Genomic DNA, 25,770 nt, shown 5'->3' with positions numbered 1-25,770 from the left:
ATACAAGTAACACGCAGACCAGTATACTAGATAGCACTGTAATTCTTATTGCATAATAGACATGATTTAGTAACAAAAACAAAATGTGTGCACTTGTAAATTCTCTAATATATTTGAAATGAATTGAGCACACCTCTGTCAATCTTTGAAAGTCCATAGAAGTATAATAAGTCTATGCTGAAACAAAGTAATAGATGCTATCCTGTGGGCTAAGCGGTAAAACTTTTTAGGCCTTCTTTCACCCCAGCTCTATGAAAACGTGCCGAAACCATCTCCGAAAGCAAAAATTTACTTCTTTTCAAAACTGTTTATCAAGCAATATGAAACTTCATAGGCCAAAGTTATTTCCTGGTCAAAAGAACCAAGAGCAGGCTTTTCCTTGTTTTCTAAATTCAGCAGCATGCCAGAAAGCTCGAGAAAAATTCTCTACCAGTTAATGGAAAGCTACAGCAAGCAGAACACAGGAAGACTCCCAGTTTATACGAGAAAATAGTGTTCCATTCCTGCGATGCTGGGAGGAGGCTTTCTTGATAAGTGTAACACATTTTGTCTGCAAGGAAGGTGCTGTGGGCCAAGTTGGGATCTGCACTTGTGCTTTGCACATTGTGGTATAGCAAGTCTTCAGATCCTCAGGGATCCTCACGGTTTTTGTCCAGCGCTTTATTTCTAGGGATCTGCTGAACCTGTGGTGCTAACTTGTACAGCTGCAGCAGAAGCACCATCCTTACTTTTGATAATGAGCAGTGCCATTTTGCACTAACGTCCCAAGTTTGTGTGCTCTCTCTTTAACCTTTGTGATCCAGTAACTGCCATGTGCTGCTTAAGAACTGAGAAGGAAGCACTTTGCACAGCCAACTTTCCCATGTATAAATGCTTAAACCTTCACACTCGATCTTCTGTGGCACATTCTAAATGCAACAACCGATCGAGCTGTCAGTTGCACTAGAGAGGGCTGGGCCTCATTTTTTCTTGCTTTAGGTAGCTTTACTCAAGAGTTGCCCTCCCTCTGCACTGTAAGCAAGTCAAACAAATAGTTGCCAGGAGCAGCAATGGTGGTGAAAAGCTTTGGGGTGGGGGAGAAATCACAGAACATAACTGTTACTTTCAGTAACTGTTCTTTGAAAGGAAGTGTGCTTTCACACAATTTCCATGTACTGGTCGCACCTGCCATTACACCCTCCCCACTGTCAACAAATCAGCTTTTTAAGGCTAGAACATAAGGTCAAATGGTTAGCTGGATCTAATCTCCAGCCAACTCAGGCTTGCGCTGCAATAATAATAATAATAATAATGCAGAAATACTCATCAACGTGATCTGCTCTTAAGTACAGGTAGGTAGCCATGTTGGTCTGCCGTAGTCGAAACAAAATAAAAAAAATCCTTCCAGTAGCACCTTAGAGACCAACTAAGCTCATACCAATAACAAACTTGGTTGGTCTCTAAGGTGCTACTGGAAGGAATTTTTTTATTTTGCTCTTAAGTACCGGTACACACTCCCGAGTCAAACCTTAGTTTGCAGTCACGTAGCACGTGAAAAAGCCCAAACTTTACTGGAAGTGAGAGATGGACCAACGGAACCCGTAGGAAAAGTGTCTCTTAAAAACATGATCAAATGTAATTTAGGGCGTGGGCCTTAAGGCATCGCGTCAAAATGTTTTCAGAATCTCCCTCAGGAGTTGTAATCAAGGGGAGAAACTTTGTCTCCGCTCAAAGTGTTAGCAACAAAACTTCAGGGACAAACAACAATACCAGCTCGCTACAAGCTGGGATGATAAAAAAGCAAGGAACTTTTGTTTTGTGATACGGCTAAAACAGCACAGCAGTGGGAAAACTGCTGCAGGAAGTCCTAAAACAATATAAATCACAGTCAGACTTTCCATACACTTCTAGACACAGGAACTCTGAAAATATCAGACCATCATGACTGCATACCTAATGCCAGGCTGATAATTCAATGGGCAGAGGCTCTGTCTAAAACATACACTACATATACTTTAATGCAAGTTTTAATACTAGGTTACAATGTCAAGTGTATAACATCATGTTTACCCCGAAATCCAACCTAGATGAAAACTAAATTAACTTGTAGTGAAGCTGCAACAAACCCAAGAATCAAAACTTCTAAAGGCTTACTATTGTAAGCAGGAGCAGTGGAAGACTGAAGAGCAGTTAAATCAATGGAGTTCACCCTGAGGGGCATTTAATGGCTATCAAGATCTGCCTATCAACCTCCACACAAGAGGAATAGCTGTGGCTGAGGATGAAGAAAAGAGTCCTGGTGAAGTAGATTTGGCACGATCAGCAGTTAACCCAGTCTCCTAATACTGTAGAACCAATTGATCAGATTTACCAAGGACATTGGGGCCATCAGGTGAAGAAGGTGATACCCACTTCCTATCCCTTAATCTTTGTTTCTGCATCCCCTGAAGCATGAGCATCACATCCTGAAGACACTGAGTTGAGGTTGGGCTGCTGAATATTGTTCTCTACTATCTAGAGATGGGTTATCACGACTACCAGAATCTTCATGAAGACCCTGGAGGAAGAATGGCAGGACCTCATGGGGATAGTCTTCATTCCCATAGCTGAGCCTCAGGAGGTGATATTGCAGGTAGGCCTCTCTCGAAGCTAGAAAATATCGCTAGATCTATTACAGATTCTCTATACTGAAGGTATTTTTCTTTAGAACTCGTTCACACCTATTTGCATAAAAATTTGCTCTGATGTCCCTTGACTTTGGGGTGGAAACAAAGATGACCAAACGAGCAGATACTAGCTCTATGGCACTTATTATTGCCATAAGATGTTGGATGGCCTTGGCAAGAAAGGCACAATTTTCTGGGGTTGCTTGAGTGCAGAAGAACCAAGCAGAATGAACTAGAGAATTCAAAATAGCAGCTGTCCTTCTCTTTTTACAGAATCTATGGATCTGAGGCTGTTTCTCTGCAGATGCTTGCAAATGCTGAAATTTTAGTCCCCACTGGTGTCAAGGATAAGTATTGTCAGAAGGAATGGGGCACTTCTTACTGGAGTTCTGGAGCACATCCTGTGCTGGCATGCATGGAAAGGATGAGAGGGATCTAAGGAATGCTTCATGCCAGAGGGCTGTTTCTTAGGAAATAGTGCAGGGGCTTTTTGCATCATGTTTTCTTGGAACAGACCCGTTGACGGAAAAGAACATGACTAAATTAGGCCCAAGGGACACGGGTGGCGCTGTGGATTAAACCACAGAGTCTTGGACTTGCCGATCAAAAGGTGGTTTGAATCCCCGCGACGGGGTGAGCTCCCGTTGCTCGGACCCTGCTCCTGCCAACCTAGCAGTTCGAAAGCACGTCAAAGTGCAAGTAGATAAATAGGTACCGCTCCGGCGGGAAGGTAAACGGCGTTTCTGTGCGCTGCTCTGGTTCACCAGAAGCGGCTTAGTCATGCTGGCCACATGACCCGGAAGCTGTACGCCGGCTCCCTTGGCCAATAAAGCGAGATGAGCGCCGCAACCCCAGAGTCGGTCACGACTGGACCTAATGGTCAGGGGTCCCTTTACCTTTACCTTTAAATTAGGCCCATGAATGTAAAGTCTATACTCAAACTTAGTTGAATACCACCCATTATTATTACAGTATTTTTTTTTTATAAAAAAAAGCTAGATACAAAATGACAGGGCTTTGCTGGAGCAGAAAAAAGAAGTATCGAACTTGTTGGGAAGGCTGAAGAGTGACGATGTCAAACTGTAAGGGCTTGGGGGAGAAAAGTGTAAATTCTACATTCTCTGTTATTAAGCTACATATTACCACACCCAAATAGGTTGTACAGCTAATTATCGAGGCAATATTTCATTTCATTTTGCATTACTGCATGAGAATACATTACAAAAGCAGCATTGTCCTTTCAGATACTATGGAACTTACAACAACAATCCAAGCCTTGGCATCTAAACAACTGGGGTTGGATCCCAGGAGACATGTCTCCCATCATGCATTCCATTCAGAATTGCAACATCATCTTCTGCTAGGGAAAAGTCAAAGACCTAAGGGGAATGTATATGTGGTTAGTGGAACACATACAAGGCAATAATAAAAACCAACTGCCTGCTTCTTAAAAACACACCGGCATCCTGAATCATAATTTTGGTTCAAGAGTTTGTATCTACAACCAGATAGTTAGAATGTCATAGCTCTACTTAATTTAGAAAATACTTGACTTCCTCTCTATGATGTGTCTAGGCTCGCATATTTGATCTATTTAGACTATTTTACTAAGCCAGGGGTGCCTAAACTCTTTTCAAAGAGGGCCAGATTTGATGAAGGGAACATGTGTGAGGGCCAACCAAAGTTGTTCTTCAATCCTTTTTTTAGTTGTTGAGCTTTTCTTAGAGTTTAGGTTTACCGCAAAGTTGTTGAGCTTTTCTTAGGATTTTACCCCAGGACCCCAGGACATATGCCACCAGGGAGGCTGGATTAAATCGATTGGGCCCCTGAAACGGACTTTGGATATGCCTGTACTAAGCCATTTCTCGTCCATCACTGTTTGTTCCCAACTTCCCACACTCTCAGTGCAACATAAACTGAGCAGGAACGTAATGTAGGAACTTAAAAAGAGGCTGCTGGGCACATTTAGTCCTGCATTCTGCTCTCAAGTGGCCAAACAGATGCCACAAGCAGGATCTGAGCACAACCAGTGCGCCATCAGAATGAGTAGCCAATGGTAGCCTTATCCGCCATGAATTTATCTAATCCTCTTTTAAGGCCACCCAAGTCAATAGCCATCGATGACTCTTGTGGGAGACAATTCCACAGCTAGCCCTGAAAGCAATGTGGTTGGACCCTGAAGTCTCATCTACAGCTATAATTCCACGATCTGTTCCAAAACCAAGGGATACTCATGAATACCTTCTGTTCCTCTCTCCCCACACCTTTTTAAATCATCGTTAACGACTTTGGGAGAAATGGGGGTCAAAACACCAAGTGAAGGAGAACTTGGGAAAGAAAACCACAAGGAAATAACAAGTCTTACGCTTTCAAGACTATTTAATGAAGCCAGTGTTCATTGGGGGGGGAAACGCAGTGATGACATAATATACACAGAATGTTGATGAGACTAAGAGCTGCTGGGAGAAAGGGGATTCCCTGGCTGGGAGGTTTTTTAAAAAAATCCCTTCTCCTAGCCAGACAAAGAGCTATGCCTCCTTGTGAATATGCTTTCTGAGAAGCACAGGTTTAGTTCCTGGAACACACCAGTTGGCACGTAGAACTGCTAGAATGGCTCCTGGGGGAGGATAGACACAGGCTGTAAGGAAGGGACTCTTTCCTAGAGTTTACGAAGTTTGATCACAGGCGGTGCATGTCATACGGTGAAAGGCCATTTCCTTGCCTGCCTCCCCTTTCCCTCGCTTGGTTCCCTGAACTGGGAATTCCTGTAAGCTGTGTGCATGGATAAAGGCAGAGACGGCAGCATTAGATGTGCAACTGTTAAGCTACATACCCGGCATATCCTAAGCAAGTCCTTCTCTTCCCTTGGCTGTCTCAGAAGAAATAAATCCCTTCTTCCCCAGGACTACCTGAGGTGTGTGTTTTTAGCAAAGTTTTTAAAAGGACGGGATTGCAAGCATTTATTTATTCAAACTGGTAGCTTAGTTAACTAAAGCACTGGTTCGCTGTTTTAACTGGTGAAGACCAACTGAAATAACTGTGGGACTGTTCATGGCAAAATGTTCATGGCATATTTTGCCAGCCCATGCTTTCTGTGTTGCCTCCCCACCACCTCATTTGTGCTGATTTTCTTTGGCGAGGGGGGGGCACTTAAATAATAATAACAACAATAATTTTATTATTTGTACCCCGCCTATCTGACTGGGTTGCCCCAGCCACTCTGGGCAGCTACCAACACATATAAAAACATAATAAAACATCACACATTAAAAAGCTTCCCTATACAGGTAAACTGCATTATCGACCGAAACGCTTAAAAGCACAACTGCAACGCCCGGTTGCCAAGTGTGAGCTGACAAGCTAATCAGAACCCTCCTTGCACCTTCTCCTTCTAATTGCTTCCTGTTCAGTGTAGCATGGCCTTAACAAACCCTAATTTTAGTTGCTTTTATCTGCTGAACTTGCCTTTATTTTATCTGTTTCGGCTCATATGCTGATTGTATGATTTTATTGGTTTAGTCACTGTTAGCTGCCCTGTGTGATGCAAAATGCATCAGAAAGGGTGGAATATACATTTCCTAGCATGTAAATCAGGGTTTCCCAAATTTGGATCTCCAGATGTTACTGATCTACAACTCAAACTACAAATAAATGTCATGACTTCTCCCTCAGGTGACCCATAACAGCTGGTCTATGAACGCAGAGGTTCCATTTAACTATCAAGGATAATTTTATCTACTTGTTTATCTATCTATCCAGCTATTTCCCAGCTTTCACCCTAAGGTCGCAATAAGACTTACATGCATTTGCTAAACCCCTTTTAAAGCCATCTAAGCTCTTGGCCATCACAGTCTTGCGTGAGTGATCCTCTGTCTCACTGTGTACAGTGAAGTTCATTACCAAGTAAGTGTGCAGCAGACTGCAGCCTTAGTTCTTCAAAAACCTTTCCAGAAAAATTGGTTCAGGAGCAAGTATCTACCCAACATCTCCCATGCTGAAAACTAACATTAAATAAGTTTTGTGCTTCCCTGCAATCTTCCTATCCTCTTTCAATAATACTTTCGAATCATTGCCATCAAAGAAACCAACCGCCTCTCTCTGGCTGATTTCCTGCTTCTGATATATTTAAAGAAATGTGTTACTTGTGTCAGTGTTTTTAGCAAGGTGCTCTCCAATTTCCTTATCATCAACTGACATTTGTTTTGCCAGAGTTGGTGCCCCTTTTTATTTTTCTAACTTGGCCAAGACTTCCACTTTTTAAAGGAAGCCTTCTTGCTTTTTATAACCTCCTTGACTTTGCTCACCAATCACACTTGCATTCTCTTGGACTTGTTTGTATATTTCCAATTTGTGTTCATCATTATATCTGTACTTCTGGTATTCTGGTATTAAATAACCTCCAATTCCCCTGTAGACAATTGTCTCATGAATGTGCCTTTTAGCTTGCTGTCAACTTACCCTCATTTAAGTTCTGTCTTTAGACGGTTGCATTACATGCAACCGTTTTGGACACCCAAAACAGCTTTCCATTCATTGCACAATTCAACAACACATAGGGACCTTCCAGACTGCCATATTTTGTGAGTGGGATTAAACTGCATACTGGCAAATTCAGGCTGTGCCATTAAAGTGGGTGCGAAGCTCTTGCACAACAAACCCAATTCCTCTCCCTTCAAAAAAATCCAGACTTTTTGCAGTTAGGAAAGTGATGGGAAAATGCACTAGAAAGTATGGGATAAAACTCCCCCACTGTCAGGGGACTGCCATTGGAACAGGGAAGGGAGGCAGAGGGGCAGTTGGGATACAGAGAACCTCTGAACATCTTGAGAAGCAGTTTCTCTTCCTGCGGTGGGGAAAGCCACACCTCCAGTGGGGAAGAGGGGAAGGGACCAGAGGAGGATGCTGGGAGCCCCTGTGCCACACCTTGCCAGTCTGAGGGTGGAGAAAGCCACACCTCCAGGGTAAAGGAGGGGAAAGGGCTAGAGGATGCTGCTGGGAGCCTCGGCACCGCTCTTTGCCAAGCCCACCTTGCGCAGAGGTGTAAAACGCAAAAAGGCTGGGGGTGACTAAGCTCTTACGTTGGTGGTGGACCTGGAAACGACCACTCCCGGATTCTGCTAGCGATTGAGGCAGACATGAACTGGTGGTTCTGCACTGTAAATAGTTTTGCACCAAAATAAAACCTGTTAAAGACAGGTCGGAGTCCAGCCTGGTTACTCACAAGCAACCACCACTAACATCTGACACCCACAAACAAATCAGAATGACTGCTCAATAAACAGCTGATACTGTATATATCCTGTCCACAAACTTTATGCAAAAAAAACCTCCTCAATACATGTTAAGGGTACAAGGGTCTTAAGCCCCCACCCCCCGCATTCTGATCTGGTTCACTCTGCTTCCCACCCCACCCATATTGCAAACATAATTGCCCTTAATCTCCTTAACTGCAGGGGAACTGTCCCCTTCTAAATCTACACTTGAGTGTTAAATATTTTCTATACTTTGGTCTCCCAAGAAGCTAAGCTTCATTCTACTCCTAAGCCAAACTTTTTTTCTTTTGTTTTGTTTTAATTTTGAATAAAAAGTTATTTAAAAAAAAAAAATTGTTGTGTGGGTGTGTGCACGTGCACAAGGCTACCTATATCAGAATGCAGAACAGCAGTGGGAAGATTCTATAGGGAGACAGCCTTGGGAAAGGTCCACAGCTGAGTCGGAGGAAGCCGTCTGCAAGATCTCTGGGCACAGAGTAGTATCTTTTGGCCCTTCTGCCTCCTCAAAATGCCAGCTTGTCTGCCAAACAAACTCTGCATGTTGCAGAGGATTCTGGGCCATGCACACTTTGGGAAGGATCTGCAGCTCAGTGTGAAATGGCTGATTTGCACGAGGAAGGTCCCAGATTCAGTCCCTGACTTCTCCAGGTAAAGCTTGGAAAGATGCCTTTCTGAGGCTCTGGGATAACCACTGAGACGGTGGTAGATGGACCAGAGACCTGACTCAGTAGTATAAGGCAGCTTCTTGTGTTCTTCTTCCCTGACTCCCATGGCCTTAAAGCAGAGGTGGCTAATCTGTGAGACTCCAGGTGTTGTCAGACTGCAACTCTTATCACCCCCATCACTGGATATACTGGCAATTGTGGCTGATGGGCACTGGAGTCCAGCAACACTGAAGGTTCACAGATTCTTCACGCCTGCATTAGAGCATACTGATGAAGTAACTTCCTCTGGGTGTTGCAAGGGAAGATTGGTCCAGACAAGCAAGTGGCCATGCAGGGAGATTTGGCTGCCATTCCTGATTTCATTGAGGAGCCAAAGGGTGTCCTTGAAAGAAAGCGGGGCAAGATTGTGGTAGTGGTGGGCGGGTATGGGAAAGCTTTGGAGCGAGGAGGGAGGGTGCAGGAGAAAGCAGGCAAGGCAGAGGCAAGGAAGGGAGCTGTGTTGGGTCTCGTGTCCATACACTTCCTAATGTTTGATAGGCATCTTGCTAATAATTAACATTAGAAAAGCTAATAATAAACATAATACTAGTGCGGAAAAACAAAACAAACTTTTTTCTTTTTTTCTTTTTGGGAACAAATATTCTTGTGTTCTATCCAGAAACAGACAAAAAGAACAATTTCTCATAGTGGTAACCGACAACATCAAGTGGAGCAAGCAGAATCAATTAAAAAAAAAGAGGTATCTAATACTTTACCTTTAGAAATGTTACTAAAATCACGATTTTTAAACTTATACAATCAAATTCAAATTCCTCCTTTTTACTGCCTAGTGAAAAGAGGAGAGATATCCCCTCTATAAGGAACTTTGAGTTTCAGGAGGCGGAAGAACGTTTAGGTTATTATTTTAAAACATACAAATTTAGCTTTATCCGTTTCAAATTTAGCTTTAGTCTAGGTTTAACTGGGAATTGCTGCAGGATTTATTTCCTCTTTTAGCACATGATGCCCTTAATACACTATATTACATTTCTTTAAATAATGCAGCAATTATACTTTTGTTCTTCTCATGGAGGTGCCTATGTCACCTGGCTCCTTGCCATTTTATCAATGTTTTGTCATTGGGATTGTGATGTTTCGGATCAATCAATAGCTTTTTAACTTCTCATTGTTTCCTTACACGTGTGCTTGCTAAAGTTCTGGTTCATCCTCATGTTATTCCCAAATATTCCATCTTATGTTAATAGACATGGCATGGCGGAAGGTAAAGGTAAAGGGACCCCTGACCATTAGGTCCAGTCGTGGCCGACTCTGGGGTTGCGGCGCTCATTTCGCTTTATTGGCCGAGAGGGCCGGTGTACAACATGACTAAGCCGCTTCTGGTGAACCAGAGCAGCGCACGGAAACGCCGTTTACCTTCCCGCCGGAGCGGTACCTATTTATCTACTTGCACTTTGATGTGCTTTCGAACTGCTAGGTTGTCAGGAGCAGGGATTGAGGAACGGGAGCTCACCACGTTGCGGGGATTCGAACCGCCGACCTTCTGATTGGCAAGTCCTAGGCTCTGTGGTTTAACCCACAGTGCCACCCACATCCCATGGCAGAAGAGGAGTGTAAAATAATGAAAAGTTATGTCCAAAGTACAATAATTCATGTACATCTGGCACAAGGCAATCTGCTCTTACCTGACAGTTTTCCAGGACCCTCTCTGGTTTTGTAGACTTTGGAATAGTGACAATGCCATTCTAGAATGAAAAATAAAAACAAGTTATATATTCCTAAAGTTCTATTCTTAAAAAGAAAACGGAAAGAGGGAGTGGGAGAATGAATTAGAACTATCTCACCCAAGTCAATGTGTCTCATTAGTGGAAGTTGTCAGTGAATCATCTCTTTATAAATGTTAAGTTAACCTGAAACAATTCAGCTTAGTTGAGATGATAAGCATGTGTCTGGAATGTACCAGGTGGGGAATTCTAATGACTGAAAGCTCTTCCATATAAAAACCCCTGCACAGGGAAACTAGGTGTCAGGGAGAAGTATTTTAGTCTACTCTTCTCCCTGAACCCTGTAAACCCCTATCCTCAGTGGTAAAGCCCACATACAGGTTTACTCCCTTCACCTGCTGTTTGGAAGCGCTAGGCCAGGCTTCCTCAACCTCGGCCCTCCATATGTTTTGAGACTACAATACCCATCATCCCTGACCACTGGTCTAGCAGCTAGGGAACATGGGAGTTGTAGGCCAAAAACATCTGGAGGGCCAAGGTTGAGGAAGCTTGCACTAGGCCAAAATACCTCCTTTAGCAAGATGTCTGCAGTCACTTTTGGGTCCTATGTGTCTCTGAATATTAGAAGTCTCTCTATAAAACACTAATACTGAAATGACTTGAAAGTATATCTATCCAAGGGAGGAACCATGCACTCATCAAACACAGCTCTGCAGGTCAAGTTTGGGCACAGTGGCATTGACAAAGAATTAATCCACACAGCACTCTACTTCTTGCAGGCCAGTATTTCAGCCGCCGTAGTTCTACATTGACAGAAGAAGAGGATGCTCAATCTTTGGATCTCTTCCACTAACAGACTGCTTGTGTAACACTGGCAGGAACAGCGAAGCTAAACTTAGTCCCAGGGAAGAGGTATCTTTCAATCTCTCTACCCAACAATCGTCTAGACTTCAAGCCAATTACTTTAAATAGCCAGCGAATAACCTTGAAACCTTGGTGTACTCCTAGCACTGAAGGCACTAAGAGACACACGAGATATGTCTACTATTACTGGGCATGTTTTATGTGGGTGGGCAGGAAATAAATTAATGTTTAATAGGTTATTGTATTTTAGTGTTTTATTGGAAGCTGCCCAGAGTGGCTGGGGAAACCCAGCCAGATGGGCAGCATATAAATAATAAATTGTTGTTGTTGTTACTATTATTATTACAGACATTTTTTTAAAATAGAGACGCGTTCAGGGACGCTGGCTCCTAGGAGCTGAACCCCTTTGAGCACCCCCCAATATTTGTTAGCAGGGGGCTAGGCCCCCTCAATGTTTGTCCAGGTGTGATGCTGTACATGATGCTATCACATGAGCCAGGAACCTGGTGGCTCCTCCTCTTCCTGCCATGGAGAGGAAGTGGTCCCCAGCCTGTGACAGCAGCAGGAGATGGAGGAAAAGGTGGAGGAGCCACTGGAAACAGAAGCCAAGCTGCAACACAACGCACGAACATCACATGTCACATCCAGGTTTCACACACAACATCATGTGTGACGTCAGCCCCTTCCCCCAATATCTATTCGGATTCCTCCTGGACGGGACCAAGAATGCTGGCAACTTTAGAACTTACCTGTATGCTCCAGCGTATACATATTTGTGCAGGAGTTCTGCCATATTTCTTTGCAAGCTGAATTACGTCTGGATGACTAAGGGCTTCACCTTTAGCAAGTGGGCAGTAGCCTTCGAAAACAATATTCCTGCTTTGGCAGTAATCCACTAATTCTTGAGGCCTATGGAAAGGGTGGTATTCAACCTTTTATAAAAGAGAAGAAACTTTGCAGTTAAAACCGTCGCCAGCTTTTAATCTATCACAACTCAAAGGTCAAGCAACTGAAGTGTTACTTCTTATTTGGCAGAGTGCTATCAGTTTAAAAAAAAAGAGGAAAGAAGAAATTGATATTGATATTTTCTCTTCCCTTCAAAATGCCAGGAAAAAGTCCCTTGGGTGGAAACATGGTACTCTGGAAAATTTGTACGCTGGCTGCCAACATCCTCAGAAGTTACAGAGTTGCACCAACTCTTTGTAGTAATGTTTGAAGCAGTTTGCTGGGTGCATTAGAACTCTGTCCCAAGACAGCAATCATGCAATGTCATTGCCTCTTTCTCCTCCTCCTCCTCCTCCTCTCCCACGTTCCTATGAATAAGAAACTGAAAAGAACAGCACAGCCATACATGACCTGCCTATCACCAAAATGCCACTATACAAGTACCTGCCTTCACCTCAGTTGTACAATTCCACCTCTTTGTAGAGCAAATTCACACAGTTGCTCTTCTACCATCATGAAATGATCTCAGCACATGATCTATGTGGAGATGAGTCTTGCAGAATAGCCTGGCAAGTATTCACCCAACCCATATGATCAAATTTGACCTCATTTGTAAGGCTTTCATCAAAATCTTCCATTAGGTTAGTTGGTTGTGCATAAATCTAAACAGAGGGTTACGGGAAGGAATCCACCCCCCAAGGTGCAGCAGTAGCACATTAATAAATCCTACCTGAGGGACAACTTGGGGAAACATAGGCTTTCTTAAACAACACACACAGCATGGCTGAGGTATCCTTAAAATGGAAAATCCCATTAATTTAAATTTGTATTTTTTAAAATTCTTACTTGAAGTTTCTTATTTAGCAACTTATCTAGTACTTAGGTATATATATTTTAGACAGAGCATACGTGTCTCTTCCCTCCTGACATATATGGACCGGTTACACAGTGACATTAATCTAGCCAATATTCTGTAAACTCTATGGTATAAAGCAAACAAAAAAGGTCAGGTCCAAGGAACTTAAACAGTCAAAGGGGGAGAAGTGAAGGAGAGGGGTGGAAGAAGAAAGAGTACCAGGAGCATGAACATAGAAAGTTTTAGAAGGGATGGGGAATTGGGCAAAAAAAGTGTGTTGGATGCTGAGGCCAAAAATGGTCCCACTAGGGAAGCTGGTCACAACCTAAAAAGAAAGAAAGAAAAAAGGAAAGGAAAGGAAAGGAACAGGACAATATGGTCCTTGATTTCTCATTAATCTTAATTAGGCTTGTGATTAGTGTGTATGCATGCACACACACACTTTTAAATGAATAGATATGGTGAAATCTCCACTGGTGGTTATGACTATGCAACCCAAGTGTTGTTAGGGATTAGAGCAGAATATAAAAGTTTACACTTTCATAGACTGGGAGACAGGTGTCACAGTATACCTGGTCAATGCTGACATAGAAACCTGTCCTTTAGTTACAATCATGGGTCAGGAAAATGTGGAGTTTATTTAAAAAGGAGTGTGGGCAGAAGAAAGAAAGAAAAAAGGCATTTAAGTTAGCTTGCTTGCACAAATCATCTGTGCAAGGAGCTTTGCTGGTGTGTTCTGTTTGTGTGCCCCATCCAAACCGACGTTATTGGTTGCAGTGGCTCAATGATGGTGTCCCACCTCTCAAAATCAACAGTCAATTCCTTCTGAGGAATAGGAGAATAGGAGGAGGTGACAGGCAAGAGGAAGAAGGAATAAGTATGTGTGAATATGAGACGAATATAACTGATATAGGACCCCAAGATTCTCGCAGGAAGTCATTCTGTGGCAAAACGTAATAAAACGTGAACTATTCTGATGTTACCCCTCCCCGTAATGGAAGCATGGATGATTAAGCAAATCGAAAAAAATGACACAGTTCCTGGACAGAAAAACACAACCCCTTCATGTGCACAAATCCAACATAAATTCTCTGGAAAAAAAGCTGCTTTAGCTGTCACACGTCTTCCAGTGACCTAACCGTTTTGCGTACTTTTGATGGAGAAGACGACACGATATCTTAGTTTAGCACCATGACATCAACACAGGGAATGTGGAAAATTTCGTCCACCCCGAGGAGGATGAAGGACTGCTTCCTGTTTCTCATCTTTAGTACATGTTGTCTTTCCAAGCAACAATAGTCAGGAACAATAGCCTGGCATCTGCTCAATCCAGACTCTGAAAAAACCAGGCTCTCAAAGGCTAGGCTGAGTCAGCCTAAACCGACTGTGATCAAAAATGACGGGCTGGGTAAGAGACAAGGTTCAAACAGCAGACACATCCATCCCTTCAACCTTTGAAGTTTCTTGACCTCTCTGTGGCATTCAGCACCGCATGTTTACAGTTTGCAGAGACATGATGGAGGTGGCTCATTTGCCCATGCTGCTTGCACCTGAACAGGCTATGGGACATGCCCAGTATTTACTGTTGAAGACTCTGAGGAAGAATGGAGAAGCAATACTCCACGTGGAGCTTTCAGACTCGCTAAATGCCACAGAAGTAACAGTGTGTTATTTCACAAGGAAGAAATATGCTGGGGAAAAGTGCAGAAAAAGTCAACCAATCAGTATGTTGGACTACCTTGGCGTGTGTGTTTTAAGAAACATGCAGGTTATGGAAAGGATGGGATAAGAATTTTATAAAATTATGCATCATATGTAAAAAGTTGATAAAGAAGCTTTCCCCCCCTCTTATAGTATTATAGCAGAACCCCTCGTTTGGAATTACAGGGGTACCTCGGGTTACAGACGCTTCAGGTTACAGACTCCGCTAACCCAGAAATAGTACCTTGGGTTAAGAACTTTGCTTCAGGATGAGAACAGAAATCACGCAGCAGCGGCAGAGGGAGGCCCCATTAGCTAAAGTGGTACTCAGGTTAAGAACAGTATCAGGTTAAGAACGGACCTCTAGAATGAATTAAGTTCTTAACCCGAGGTACCACTGTATTCAATGAAACAGATTGTCAGGAGGTTCAGGTCTCCTGGCTCTCACTGGATGAAGGACTTGAACTTTGTGTACAGTTTCTGCCCAAACCTTTAATGCCCAAATCAGTACAGTACATGGACAAAATAGGTGCTATACGTGGCTAGCAAGGAATATTGATCCAACCCTTGGGTTCCATTATATAGGAATGGGGCAGGCACAGCTTCAATGTGAGACTGAGTAGCGGCTGTTGCCTTGGGATTTGCCCTCACTTTGTTGGGTGTGTGGTGCTGGATTCAAGTCCTCTCATGCTCTCCATCATCTGCCCAAAACACCAGTTTCCTAGTCAAAGCCTTTTAACCACTATGCATAGTATACTCACCTGGTTAACGTGCGGGGTTACCTGGCAGTCTTCCTTCAGTTGTTCCAAATGATCAATAAGAAAGTTGCTTACTCCAATAGACCGGCATAAACCTGAACAAAAGCAAAAAGGTGCTACATGTTTATAACATTCTGCCATGGTGGGAGACAAGAGAGGGGCCTAATGCACACATTATAACCAAGTGGCCCAACTGAAAAGAGGGTTGGGTTTCACAGTGCTTCAGCCTGTTAAACATGGAAATGGGGTCCACTCCCACATACAATTTCTGTAGTCACTCAGGGAACCCCTGCCATCAGTGAACACGTAGAGCTGACAGACAATTGCTGACACCATGTGTGTACTTTACCATTTAAAATCTGAATACTTTTGGTACCCAAATTTAAGTAGTAGAGCATGGCTTGGCTGTGTCCGAATGGCCCTGTGCAAATAACCACCTCTCAGCATCAGTCAGCTTTCTCATGAGATAAGAAAAGGTTGTTACCTACATACAAGCTCTCAGAAGAGGGTGGGCTATAAAAATAAATACATTTCAGGAATGATGAAACGGTCATCAAGTGAGAGGAAGATTACACACACCCCAATTTATGCATAACGAGAGTTCTGAGTAACATCATAGGGTAATTTTTAAAAAAGAACAACACTGAACTTGCAGTTTGACAGCATTATCTGAGGACACAATTCAATCAAGATCCCTTTAGGAAGCAGTTTTATAATCTAAACACACAGGGGGCTCCCTGGTGGATTCAAGCTCCGGGCTAAATTCTGGGAAAAGCTGGTGTAGTGTAAGCAAAGAACAATTGGACTTTGCCAGGTTGAAAAGGAGGAAATGGTGTTCTGAACAGCCTGCCAAAAGCTCAAAAGAAGTGGAACATGCGTAGAAGACTAATAGGGTGTAAGAAAACACAAGGACAAACAATCCAAACAGACTTCTGACTACTTTCAGGTTATTGCTGCAAGGAAGACATTCAGTAAAATAAAACCCACAGAAACTATACTTATGCAGTCAGGAATTAAGAGCACAAATCTATAGCTGGGTTTTGCATTTTCTAACGCTGCCTGCCATCAAAGGGCCGTAATTACATGCATGCAGCTCAGCATGCTTCCACAAAATTATGTGTGTATATGGAACTGAACTGTGCCAATAGTCCCAGAAACAGCTAAAAAAGAAGGGGGAAATTTGCCCTAATTTGCTAAACTAAAGCGATTTTTGCCTAAGTGGTTTCATCTGCCATAGGCAAACTGATAACGTCCATAAAGTTTAAGGCAATCTCTTTTCTCTGAATCCATCTCATGTCTTAATTGGCAAGGGTTGCAAGCTTTCAAACTGCACATAACTCTTGTTTCAGAATGAAACTATTATATGGGGCAATTATCAGCCATACTGATTTTCTCGTGCTTCACGGCAGTGCTAAATTAGTTATCCTGTGTATTCTACAGAATACTGCAATGGAAAAGTACGAAGTCATCCTGCTTCCTTGAACAGTGGAGACAAGGGTGGTTTCCTCCCTTCCCCAGAGTCCTGACGAACAAGGGTCAAGCTCATTGATGGAGGAAAATTTAAGACATGGGTAACAAAACATGGAAGCTACTTAGACAGCCCAAACACAGCACAAGGGGCTTGTGAAGACAACACTTGGGCAGGGAACAATGGAAGAAAGGAATAACTCTGAGCAGCCATCAAAATGACCGGGCATTGTTCTTGGCTAAGAAGCAGCCATGCACTAATTTTGATTTCTGTTTTAGAGGGCACATTATGGTAAAGTGAGCAAGTTCTGGTCCCTTAACCCTACCGGCCTAACAAAAGATAATGTTTAAAAACAATTTCCAGCACTGTATGGAACCTACCCAACAACCTTCAGTTAAGTTCACCCTTGAATAATTCTGAATGGTGTTCACGCTTCTGCCACTGTAGAATTCCTGGGAGAAGAAAGTTCTCCAGAAAAGGTTTGTTCAGAGAAAGCCTCTCTCTTAGCCAGAAGCTTCAGATGAAAAACAGGAGGTGGCTAGTTCCATCACACCCTAGTTGTGAGCTTACTTGCAGTACCTCTTTATCGGGTAAAAGAACCGGATGGACCTTTCATCTGAGGCAGTACACAAAGTATTATATTTTTTATGAATAGCCAGGGACAGACCATTGGTTCCAAAGTTCACATAGCTCACTTCCCCGAGAGCTCAGGGTAGACAACAACATTTTACTTCAATGACCGCTCTATTATAACAAATATTATAAAGCTTTTAAAACATGAAGTAAAAGTCTCTCTCTTTCTCTCTCTCTCTCTCTCTCTCTGTGAAAAAAAAATGCCATTAGGATCTCCTAAGATATGATCCTGTTTAATAAATTGGCAATATGATCACTCACAGCTTATGAACAGACTGCTTACCAACTTAGACTTTGCTTGGATAAATATGACAATATTTGGAATGAGTTTATACAAAATGTATAATAGGCTATTAATAGTTACATATGTATTCAGATAAAAATTGCAACTTTAGAAAAGAATGTATGGGTTAGGGTATTATTTCGCACATGTCCATATATTATTTCTTTCTCTACACATTTTTGTGCCTTTTCATTTTTCTTTTCTTTCATTTTTCTTTGTATCCCTTCATTTATTTAAAATTGAAAACTTTTCAATAAAATATTAATACCAACAAACCCTTAGGAGCCAAAGGAAACAGCAGAAGGTCAAAGCTGAAGATTCCCAACTTTGGAAACCAGAGTGTACGCAAATTCCGAAAGATACCTTCAACCATGCCATTGCATGAAAAAGCTCTAAATCCATATTCCGGCTGAGAGAAAAGGGGGCTTTTTCCAATGGCAACGTTTGAACAGCGAACATCTTGGACCACAACAACAGCCTCTTAACTGCTGCATGCACTGCATTTATGGACATGATAGGCTGGATCTTTTGATTGCTCTTAGGGACTGCGATATGACACAGAAAAGGAGTCAACCTTAACGTGTGATGGGGCTCAAGACTAGCAGCGCTTTATCAGGGAAGGCCAGGACTTTAATGTGTTGCTGCACCGAAGCTTGAGGGAGCCGACAGCTCCCAGAACGCGGAGGTAGCATAAATCCAGCAACCTCTCACTCGTGAAAAGGTGAAAACGGAACAGACACAAGTTAATCTGAAAAATACAGCATGAGACAATTTCGAAAGGATTATTAACATGCTAATGAATTGGCACACAGCCACCCTATGCGTGGAATCACCACTGATTTGTCTTGTCACGGGAATCATACATAAATGGAACAGCTAGAGGGAAGGAACTCCTTGTCCGTCTCAAACAGCTGTGTTGTCGAGCCCAGCATGCTTGCATAATTCCCATTAATGCTAATAGGATTCGGGGATGTATAATGGGGTGGACACCTACCTTGATCTGGGATTTAAATATAAATTTATATTAACATAAAAGGAACATTTGCAATTCAGATGCAGCGCTCACCATACCATTTGCATGCTAGAGAGGAGCAGCAAAATATGGCAAAGCATCAATTTTGCTTGTTATATGTGAGCTGCACGCATTCATACGCGCAAGCGGCAATATATGGCCTTTAAATCGGTAGATACCTTGCCCTGAAGGTCCTGGAACGAGGAAGATGTTCACAATATGAGGGCATTTTTCCGAAATGTCAGTGTTCACCATGCACAACCAACTTACCCACAAAAGTATGAATGTACCTGCAACATACTTCAATGAAGAAACACATAAAAGCATTCTTCATTGACATATATTACAAGTATATCGTCCATTGGGGGGCGTGGTCTAATCATTGGTTGTGCATAGGCCTGGCCAATGCCTTGATACATCATCCTGCGGACTGCCTCACCAGAGTGATGCATGATCTAGTTATCTACTGCTTGGACTACTGCAATGCGCTCTACGTGGGGCTACCTTTGAAGGTGACCCGGAAACTGCAATAAATCCAGAATGCGGCAGCTAGACTGGTGACTGGGACTGGCCGCAGGGACCACATAACACCGGTCCCGAGAGATCTGCAATGGCTCCCAGCACGTTTCCGAGCACAATTCAAAGTGTTGGTGCTGACCTTTAAAGCCCTAAACAGCCTCGGTCCTGTATACCTGAAGGAGCGTCTCCACCCCCATCGTTCAGCCCGGACACTGAGATCCAGCGCCGAGGGCCTTCTGGCAGTTCCCTCATTGTGAGAAGTGAGGTTACAGGGAACCAGACAGAGGGCCTTCTCGGTAGTGGCGCCCACCCTGTGGAACGCCCTCCCTTCAGATGTGAAGGAAATAAGCAGCTATCTTCTTTTTAAAAGACATCTGAAGGCAGCCCTAATTAGGGAAGTTTTTAATATTTGATGCTGTATTGTTTTTAACACTTGATTGGAAGCCGCCCAGAGTGGCTGGGGAAACTCAGCCAGATGGGCGGGGTAGAAATAAATAATTATTATTATTATTATTATTATTATTATTATCATTATCATTATTATTATCATCATCCAGACCTGTTTGAGGGCCAGAGCACAATGGTGCCTTCACCCTGTGGTATATCATGGGTGGTGCTTGCCTGCTGCCCAGCGCCTAACCTTCCTTCTCCAGCTGCCTCCTTCCTCCCTGCGACGGGCGCTGGTGGCAGTGGGAGTGGCAGCAGTGTCACCCCAGCACCTCGCAGAGCCGGGGCTGATGCTCCTTGCTCCTCCCTCCATGCACCACACGCTGGAGGGAACTGCGGCGGTTTCGCCCCGGCACCTTACACGGTTGGTGCTCCTTCCTTTCCAACACTGCAGTGTATCGCTATGCACTGGTGATACATCACAACGTTGAAAAGCTGATATCACCCAGCCCTAGTTCTGCATGTTATATATGGACCCTCACTGCCTATTGCACAGCATCCACTACACCTCTGTTGTCAGACATATGCTGACAAATGACAAAAAACCTCATACAGGTGACCGTCAACATTTGCTGGTATTTTTTCAAGTGTTTAGAAATTCAGAAACTTCACCTGCCAATGTGTACTTGTGATCCTTAGTTTAGACACAACTGCATGCCCTCAATGGTACTCCAGCTTCTAAAAATTAGTATTTTAATAGATAGCAAAGGAAATCTTTGCAATGTGGCTTTTTACACAGTTGTGTTAATATCAGCACTTTTAATTAAACTGTCCTTTACAGGTTCCTACCCAGAGGAGCTTATAATCTAAAGTGAGACTTAATTTCGCTTCGGTCCCAGCAACACAAAGAGCCAAGCGAAGGGCAGGCTGAAAGACAATGCTGTACAAAACCCGGGGGGAGATGGAGATGTCCTAATTCTTGGCTTCCAAAAGGCATTTGGAAAGTAGACCCGTTAATCTTGAGCACCGGGCTGTTTGACAACTTTCATTTAAACTAACGATCATGTGCTCAATGTGTCCTGTTAATTGGGTTACAACCCACGACGCAGCAGTTTGCATAATTTGAATTTAATCTGCGAGAGCAGGTCAAGCTCTCAGAGTTGAGGCCTATGGTGGAAGAGAAAACAAGTAAATAGATTCACCATGGTCCACACAACTAATAAATCAATATTTCAAAAGAAGCCTGGAACAAAACATTACTTCCAATTGTAATATGAAAGGGAATGGGGCAAAGATGTTCCACTTTGTATGGAAAATCTTTAAAATGTATTTTAAAGTGTGGGTTGCTGGTAGATCACTGTCCTGCTCTAAGACCAGAGTTTAATTCCCCAAAGCAGATTATTTTTCAGTGGTCTGCTCATTTTAGTTTCAGGTTTCTTAATGAAAGATAATAGTTACATCTCCATCCTTTTTTAAGCCGCTAGTTTCTCATTTGTTTGGTTTCAAGCTGGGTTTCCCAAGTTTGCTTTCCATTATGTCAAGAATGCAACTGGTTCAAGCCTCCCCAGACCCAAGCAAAATGAGGTTTGTAGTGCTCAGTGTGGGCACAGGACTGGTTTCATGGAAGCGTAGAGTTGGAAGGGGCCATAAGGGTCATCTAGTCCAACCCCCTGAAATGCAGGAATATTTTGCCCGACATGAGGCTTGAACCCACGACTGTGAGATTGAGAATCTCATGCTCTACCAACCCAGATGGGTTTCACAGCTTGCGGAAAGATTTTAATTTCCTTACACCATCCCTCACAATTATGGTATCACATGAAAAAACTTGAATGGGAATTGGATGGGGGAAATGGTTGATGGATACTGCATCTCCCCCTCCAGGCCACATTTATTTGGGCTGAATCTTCAAAACCCCAGTGTGACATAAGAACAAGTTACCAAGTTAGCCAAATGCACAAAGAAAATCAGGGCAGGAAGAAAGGAGGAAGATCAAGACGGAAATAGCAAGGGTGCATTGGTACAGAAACACATTTAAGGCATTTGATGTAGGTCCTAGAGTTGCCTGTGTCAGCCTTATCCACGGTTAATGATTGTGTTGGGAACAACTTTAAACATGGTTAACACCAAACCGACTCCATTAACAGCTTCAAATGCTGATGTCGAATCCTGACTATGCATAGAGCCCATGCATGTGCAATCTTCATGTATGCAGGCATGCAGAGATAATCTATTGCAGGGTTTCCCAAACTTGGGTCCCCATCTGATTTGACAACTACAACTCCCATAATCCCTAGCTAGCAGGACCAGTGGTCAGGGTTTATGGGAATTGTAGTCCAAAACCAGCTGGCGACTCAAGTCTGGAAAACCCTGATCTATTGTAAAGCCAACTGTTTCTTTCTGGATAAATTGTGTCAATATCACCCTGTTCTAGTTCATTCACAGTCCTTAGAATTGGTCCCATCAACATTTTAGACAAAGCTGCTGTTGTGAAACAACTCAGTGATAATATTTCATATGTACCTATATAACAGTGGTCCTACTAAGGAGATTTTGATTCATTTGTGTTAGAGAAGACTTGGTAATGTCTAATAAAAACAACTACCGTATTTTTTGCTCTATAAGACTCACTTTTTCCCTCCTAAAAAGTAAGGGGAAACGTGTGTGCGTCTTATGGAGCGAATGCAGGCTGTCTAGCTATCACAGAAGCCAGAACAGCAAGAGGGATTGCTGCTTTAACTGTGCAGCGATCCCTCTTGCTGTTCTGGCTTCTGAGATTCAGAATATTTTTTTCCTTGTTTTCCTCCTCCAAAAACTAGGTGTGTCTTGTGGTCTGGTGCGTCTTATAGAGCGAAAAATACGGTAATTTTCTTTTTAGCAAGTATCCCAAGAATACTGATGATTTCTATGCTTCCAAAAATACAAGTACCTAGCTGTCTACTATCAGGGAGATCAGTCATTTGGAGCTGAGGATCTATTTGGAACCTCTATCTAAATATTAAGGTGTTGTTTTTAAGAGCTTAATTTAGATTCATTTTTATGAGGTTTGTAGTACATAATCCATCTTTTATCAGGAAAACAAAATACTTTATCATCAAAGTTGAGAAGCTCTATGTTCAAGGGGGAAAAGCACTGCATACTGATATATCAAAGGAGGATAATATGCAGGTCTTACAAATTAATTAGGTTTACATGACGATTTATGTTCACCTACTCATTTCTTATTTGATTTAATGGGTATTATTCTTGGGGAAAGGGGGGCAATTAAGCAGCCTCTTTCCAAATATGACCGGCTTCCTGCAGAGTTTTCCAACAGCGGAGACTATGAAATTGGAGTTACATCAATATACGTGCAAGCCAAGTATTGAATATACAACTTCAGGCCACCTTTGGAGTGATTTATTTGGGACTTCAAAAATATCCCTGCAGGATCACTCTATTAACAGAGACTGATTGTGCTTTGTTATGAGGTTGCCGTTAATGGATTTATCACAATGGTTTTGTTTGAAAGTGCCTGAAGTCGGTGATTTGACAAAATAATGTTAATGTTCTTCTGATGGCTGTGGATGGTCCCCTGAACTGGCAGGGATGGGCACAAGCTGAGCGCTTAAATTTCTATACAATTCTGGTAGTTCTGTCCCTATAATTCCCAAATGAAAAGTTTCTGGTTTATTCATTTTTATGCGACTACAGCGGTAAGAAGGTTACTCGCTCCAAAATGGAAAGAAGCAGAAGACCCAGCAAAGGAAGAACAGATACAAAAACTTATGAAATATGCAGAAATGTGCAAAACTTATCGGAAGAATTAAGAAATCAACATAACAAACTTTTCATAAAATGGAAATGGTTTATTGAATATTTACAGACAAATTGCAAACGGATAAAAATGTTGGCAGGATTACTTAAAAACCTGCAGTTTCATAAGAGTATATATTTAAAGTAGATAATTAAATGAGCAGATTAAATGAATTTGCATATGCAGAAGGTATTTTTAAAAATTAATTTAAGGAACTGCCGAAAGGGGGGAAGGAAGTCAAACTTTGAAATGTGAAAATGATTGTAAAACTAGTGAAATGTATAAGCCTGGTGAGTATAAATAAAAACTTTTTTTTTTTAAGTTGAGTGCTTAAGAATTGCGTGCGAGAAATTGCAGCGTTGCTGTTAGTACACAATGGGCAGGCTGGTGGCAAGAGACTGCAATATTTCTCCCCGTGGATTTGATATGGGTTAGCAGTTCTGCAACTTGAAGCTATGTCTCTGCGTCCATTTATGTTATACTTATAACTAAAGGAATATCGAAGACACAGCACGTTTCCATTGCTACTACGTCTGGAACCAACCAGGAAAGCGAGGAGAGTGCAGGCAGTGACCATTCTGCGCACATCCAATTGATGTGTGACCGCCAACACCCAAGTCCTTTCGGAGCCGGAAGAGGGCAGAACAGGGGCAGAACAGGGGACAGAAAGGGGGCAGGGCAGAACGGGACAGGGCTTTTGCGTGCTCCGCCAACACATGAGTGGGCCAGGAAATGTGCAAAATGGTCACCACGTGTGCAACAATATCACTGATGGATTATCAGCACACCAGCATTCTGTAACATTCAGTGGTTTAGAACTTATGTACTTTCGACGGGGTGAGCTCCCGTTGCTCGGTCCCTGCTCCTGCCAACCTAGCAGTTCGAAAGCACATCAAAGTGCAAGTAGATAAATAGGTACCGCTCCGGCGGGAAGGTAAACGGCGTTTCCGTGCGCTGCTCTGGTTTGCCAGAAGTGGCTTAGTCATGCTGGCTACATGACCCAGAAGCTGTACGCCGGCTCCCTCAGCCAATAAAGCAAAATGAGCGCCACAACCCCAGAGTCGGCCGCGACTGGACCTAATGGTCAGGGGTCCCTTTACCTTTTTACTTTCGGGTGGACTTGGTTTCAGCGAAGCAGTAACAGGGCCGGTGAGGAAGTGCAAGCCAGGGAGCGCATACCATTAAATGCGTCTGAGAACTGTTGGGGCAGCCTAAAATATACCTGTGTGGCCTGAAGAAAAGCAGAAGTGAGGAAGCCTAGGCCAGAGAGCACATACCATCAGTTCCGGACACAACTATCAGCTCAGAGAACTCTGTTGGTCCATTTTGGACCATTTGTTGTAAAAACTGTAAACGGCCATAGGTACCATGGCAGGAAGGAGGTATATAAATGCAGTCATTCCATCATTTGACGGCCGTTTACTCAATCTGTTTTTCAAAATACCAAATCAGCTTCCTTTTCTGTCAAAGAGGAAGTTGAAACGTGCACGTGCTGCTGTGTTTCACATCTCAAAACAGCCTTTTAGAGAATAGCCTTTGGCAACTTTTATGACTAGCTTTACTAAATACTAATAATAATACCCACCCATCACAATAGGGTCCCAGGTCATGTTATAGTAATTTAAATGCACAATATTAAAAACAGTTTCAAGCAAATTCTTGGGACGGATTGGGCTGCTGGGGCATGCTCTCAATTGCTCTTCTGATTGTTCAAATTGCCTCACAGGCATGAAAGAGATGCAGACATGGATTCTTCCACCTTGCTCTTTTCCCCATCCCATCACCCACTCTGACCCGCTGCAGGGCAGAAGGAGATGCAGACATGGATTCTTCCACCTTGCTCTTTTCCCCATCCCATCACCCACTCTGACCCGCTGCAGGGCAGAAGGAGAGTCCTGCTTGCTCCAGAGGGCCAGAAAAAGAAGATAGGGAAGGGGACCAGGGAGAGAAGGACAGGCTGTATCAGGTACGCAGTTGCAGGCAGGCTGCAATATTTTGGCTGCAATCTGGAAACTCTAGTGACTGACAGACTTATGTTAAAGACGCTCTCGAGCCAACATCATAATTGTTTGAGATGGAAGAATGGTATTAAAAATAATCAACTGAAGCTTGGGCCTATCTTTCAAATCCCCACTGAGCCATGAAGCTTGCTGACAGTTCTAGGGCTCATGAACTCAGCATTGTAGAGTTGGAAAGGACCCCGCAGGGCATCTGGTCCAACGCCCTGCAATGCATCCATGACAG

General features: G+C 43.0%; 1 protein-coding gene and 1 long non-coding RNA gene across 4 annotated transcripts in view; both read right to left on the bottom strand.

Moving 5' to 3' along the window:
* The window catches only part of LOC308478735 (glyoxal reductase-like), a 64,656-nt gene that overhangs the window by 7,220 nt on the left and 31,666 nt on the right, over nucleotides 1-25,770 (bottom strand). For 2 of the 3 annotated variants that reach the window (XM_081008801.1, XM_081008803.1), the window contains exons 4-6: nucleotides 15,432-15,523; nucleotides 11,918-12,100; nucleotides 10,266-10,325 (exon numbers count right to left, since the gene is read on the bottom strand). In XM_081008801.1, the coding sequence (XP_080864927.1) occupies nucleotides 10,266-10,325; nucleotides 11,918-12,100; nucleotides 15,432-15,523 (335 nt within the window). Of the gene's footprint in view, nucleotides 1-3,905; nucleotides 4,025-10,265; nucleotides 10,326-11,917; nucleotides 12,101-15,431; nucleotides 15,524-25,770 lie in introns of all 3 variants that reach the window. The other variant, XM_081008802.1, reaches the window with a different exon arrangement.
* On the bottom strand, nucleotides 12,129-15,003 carry LOC308478822. Its single transcript, XR_013987314.1, has 2 exons — nucleotides 14,121-15,003; nucleotides 12,129-12,495 (listed from the first exon to the last, which is right to left on the bottom strand). It is a non-coding gene; the product is annotated as an uncharacterized lncRNA (long non-coding RNA).

The sequence above is a fragment of the Podarcis pityusensis genome (assembly GCF_964106645.2).
Source record: "Podarcis pityusensis genome assembly, chromosome: 6".
Classification (NCBI taxonomy): Eukaryota; Metazoa; Chordata; class Lepidosauria; order Squamata; family Lacertidae; genus Podarcis; species Podarcis pityusensis.
The sequence above is the reverse complement of the archived record's forward strand: the minus strand, read 5'-3'. Positions and strand labels throughout refer to the sequence as shown.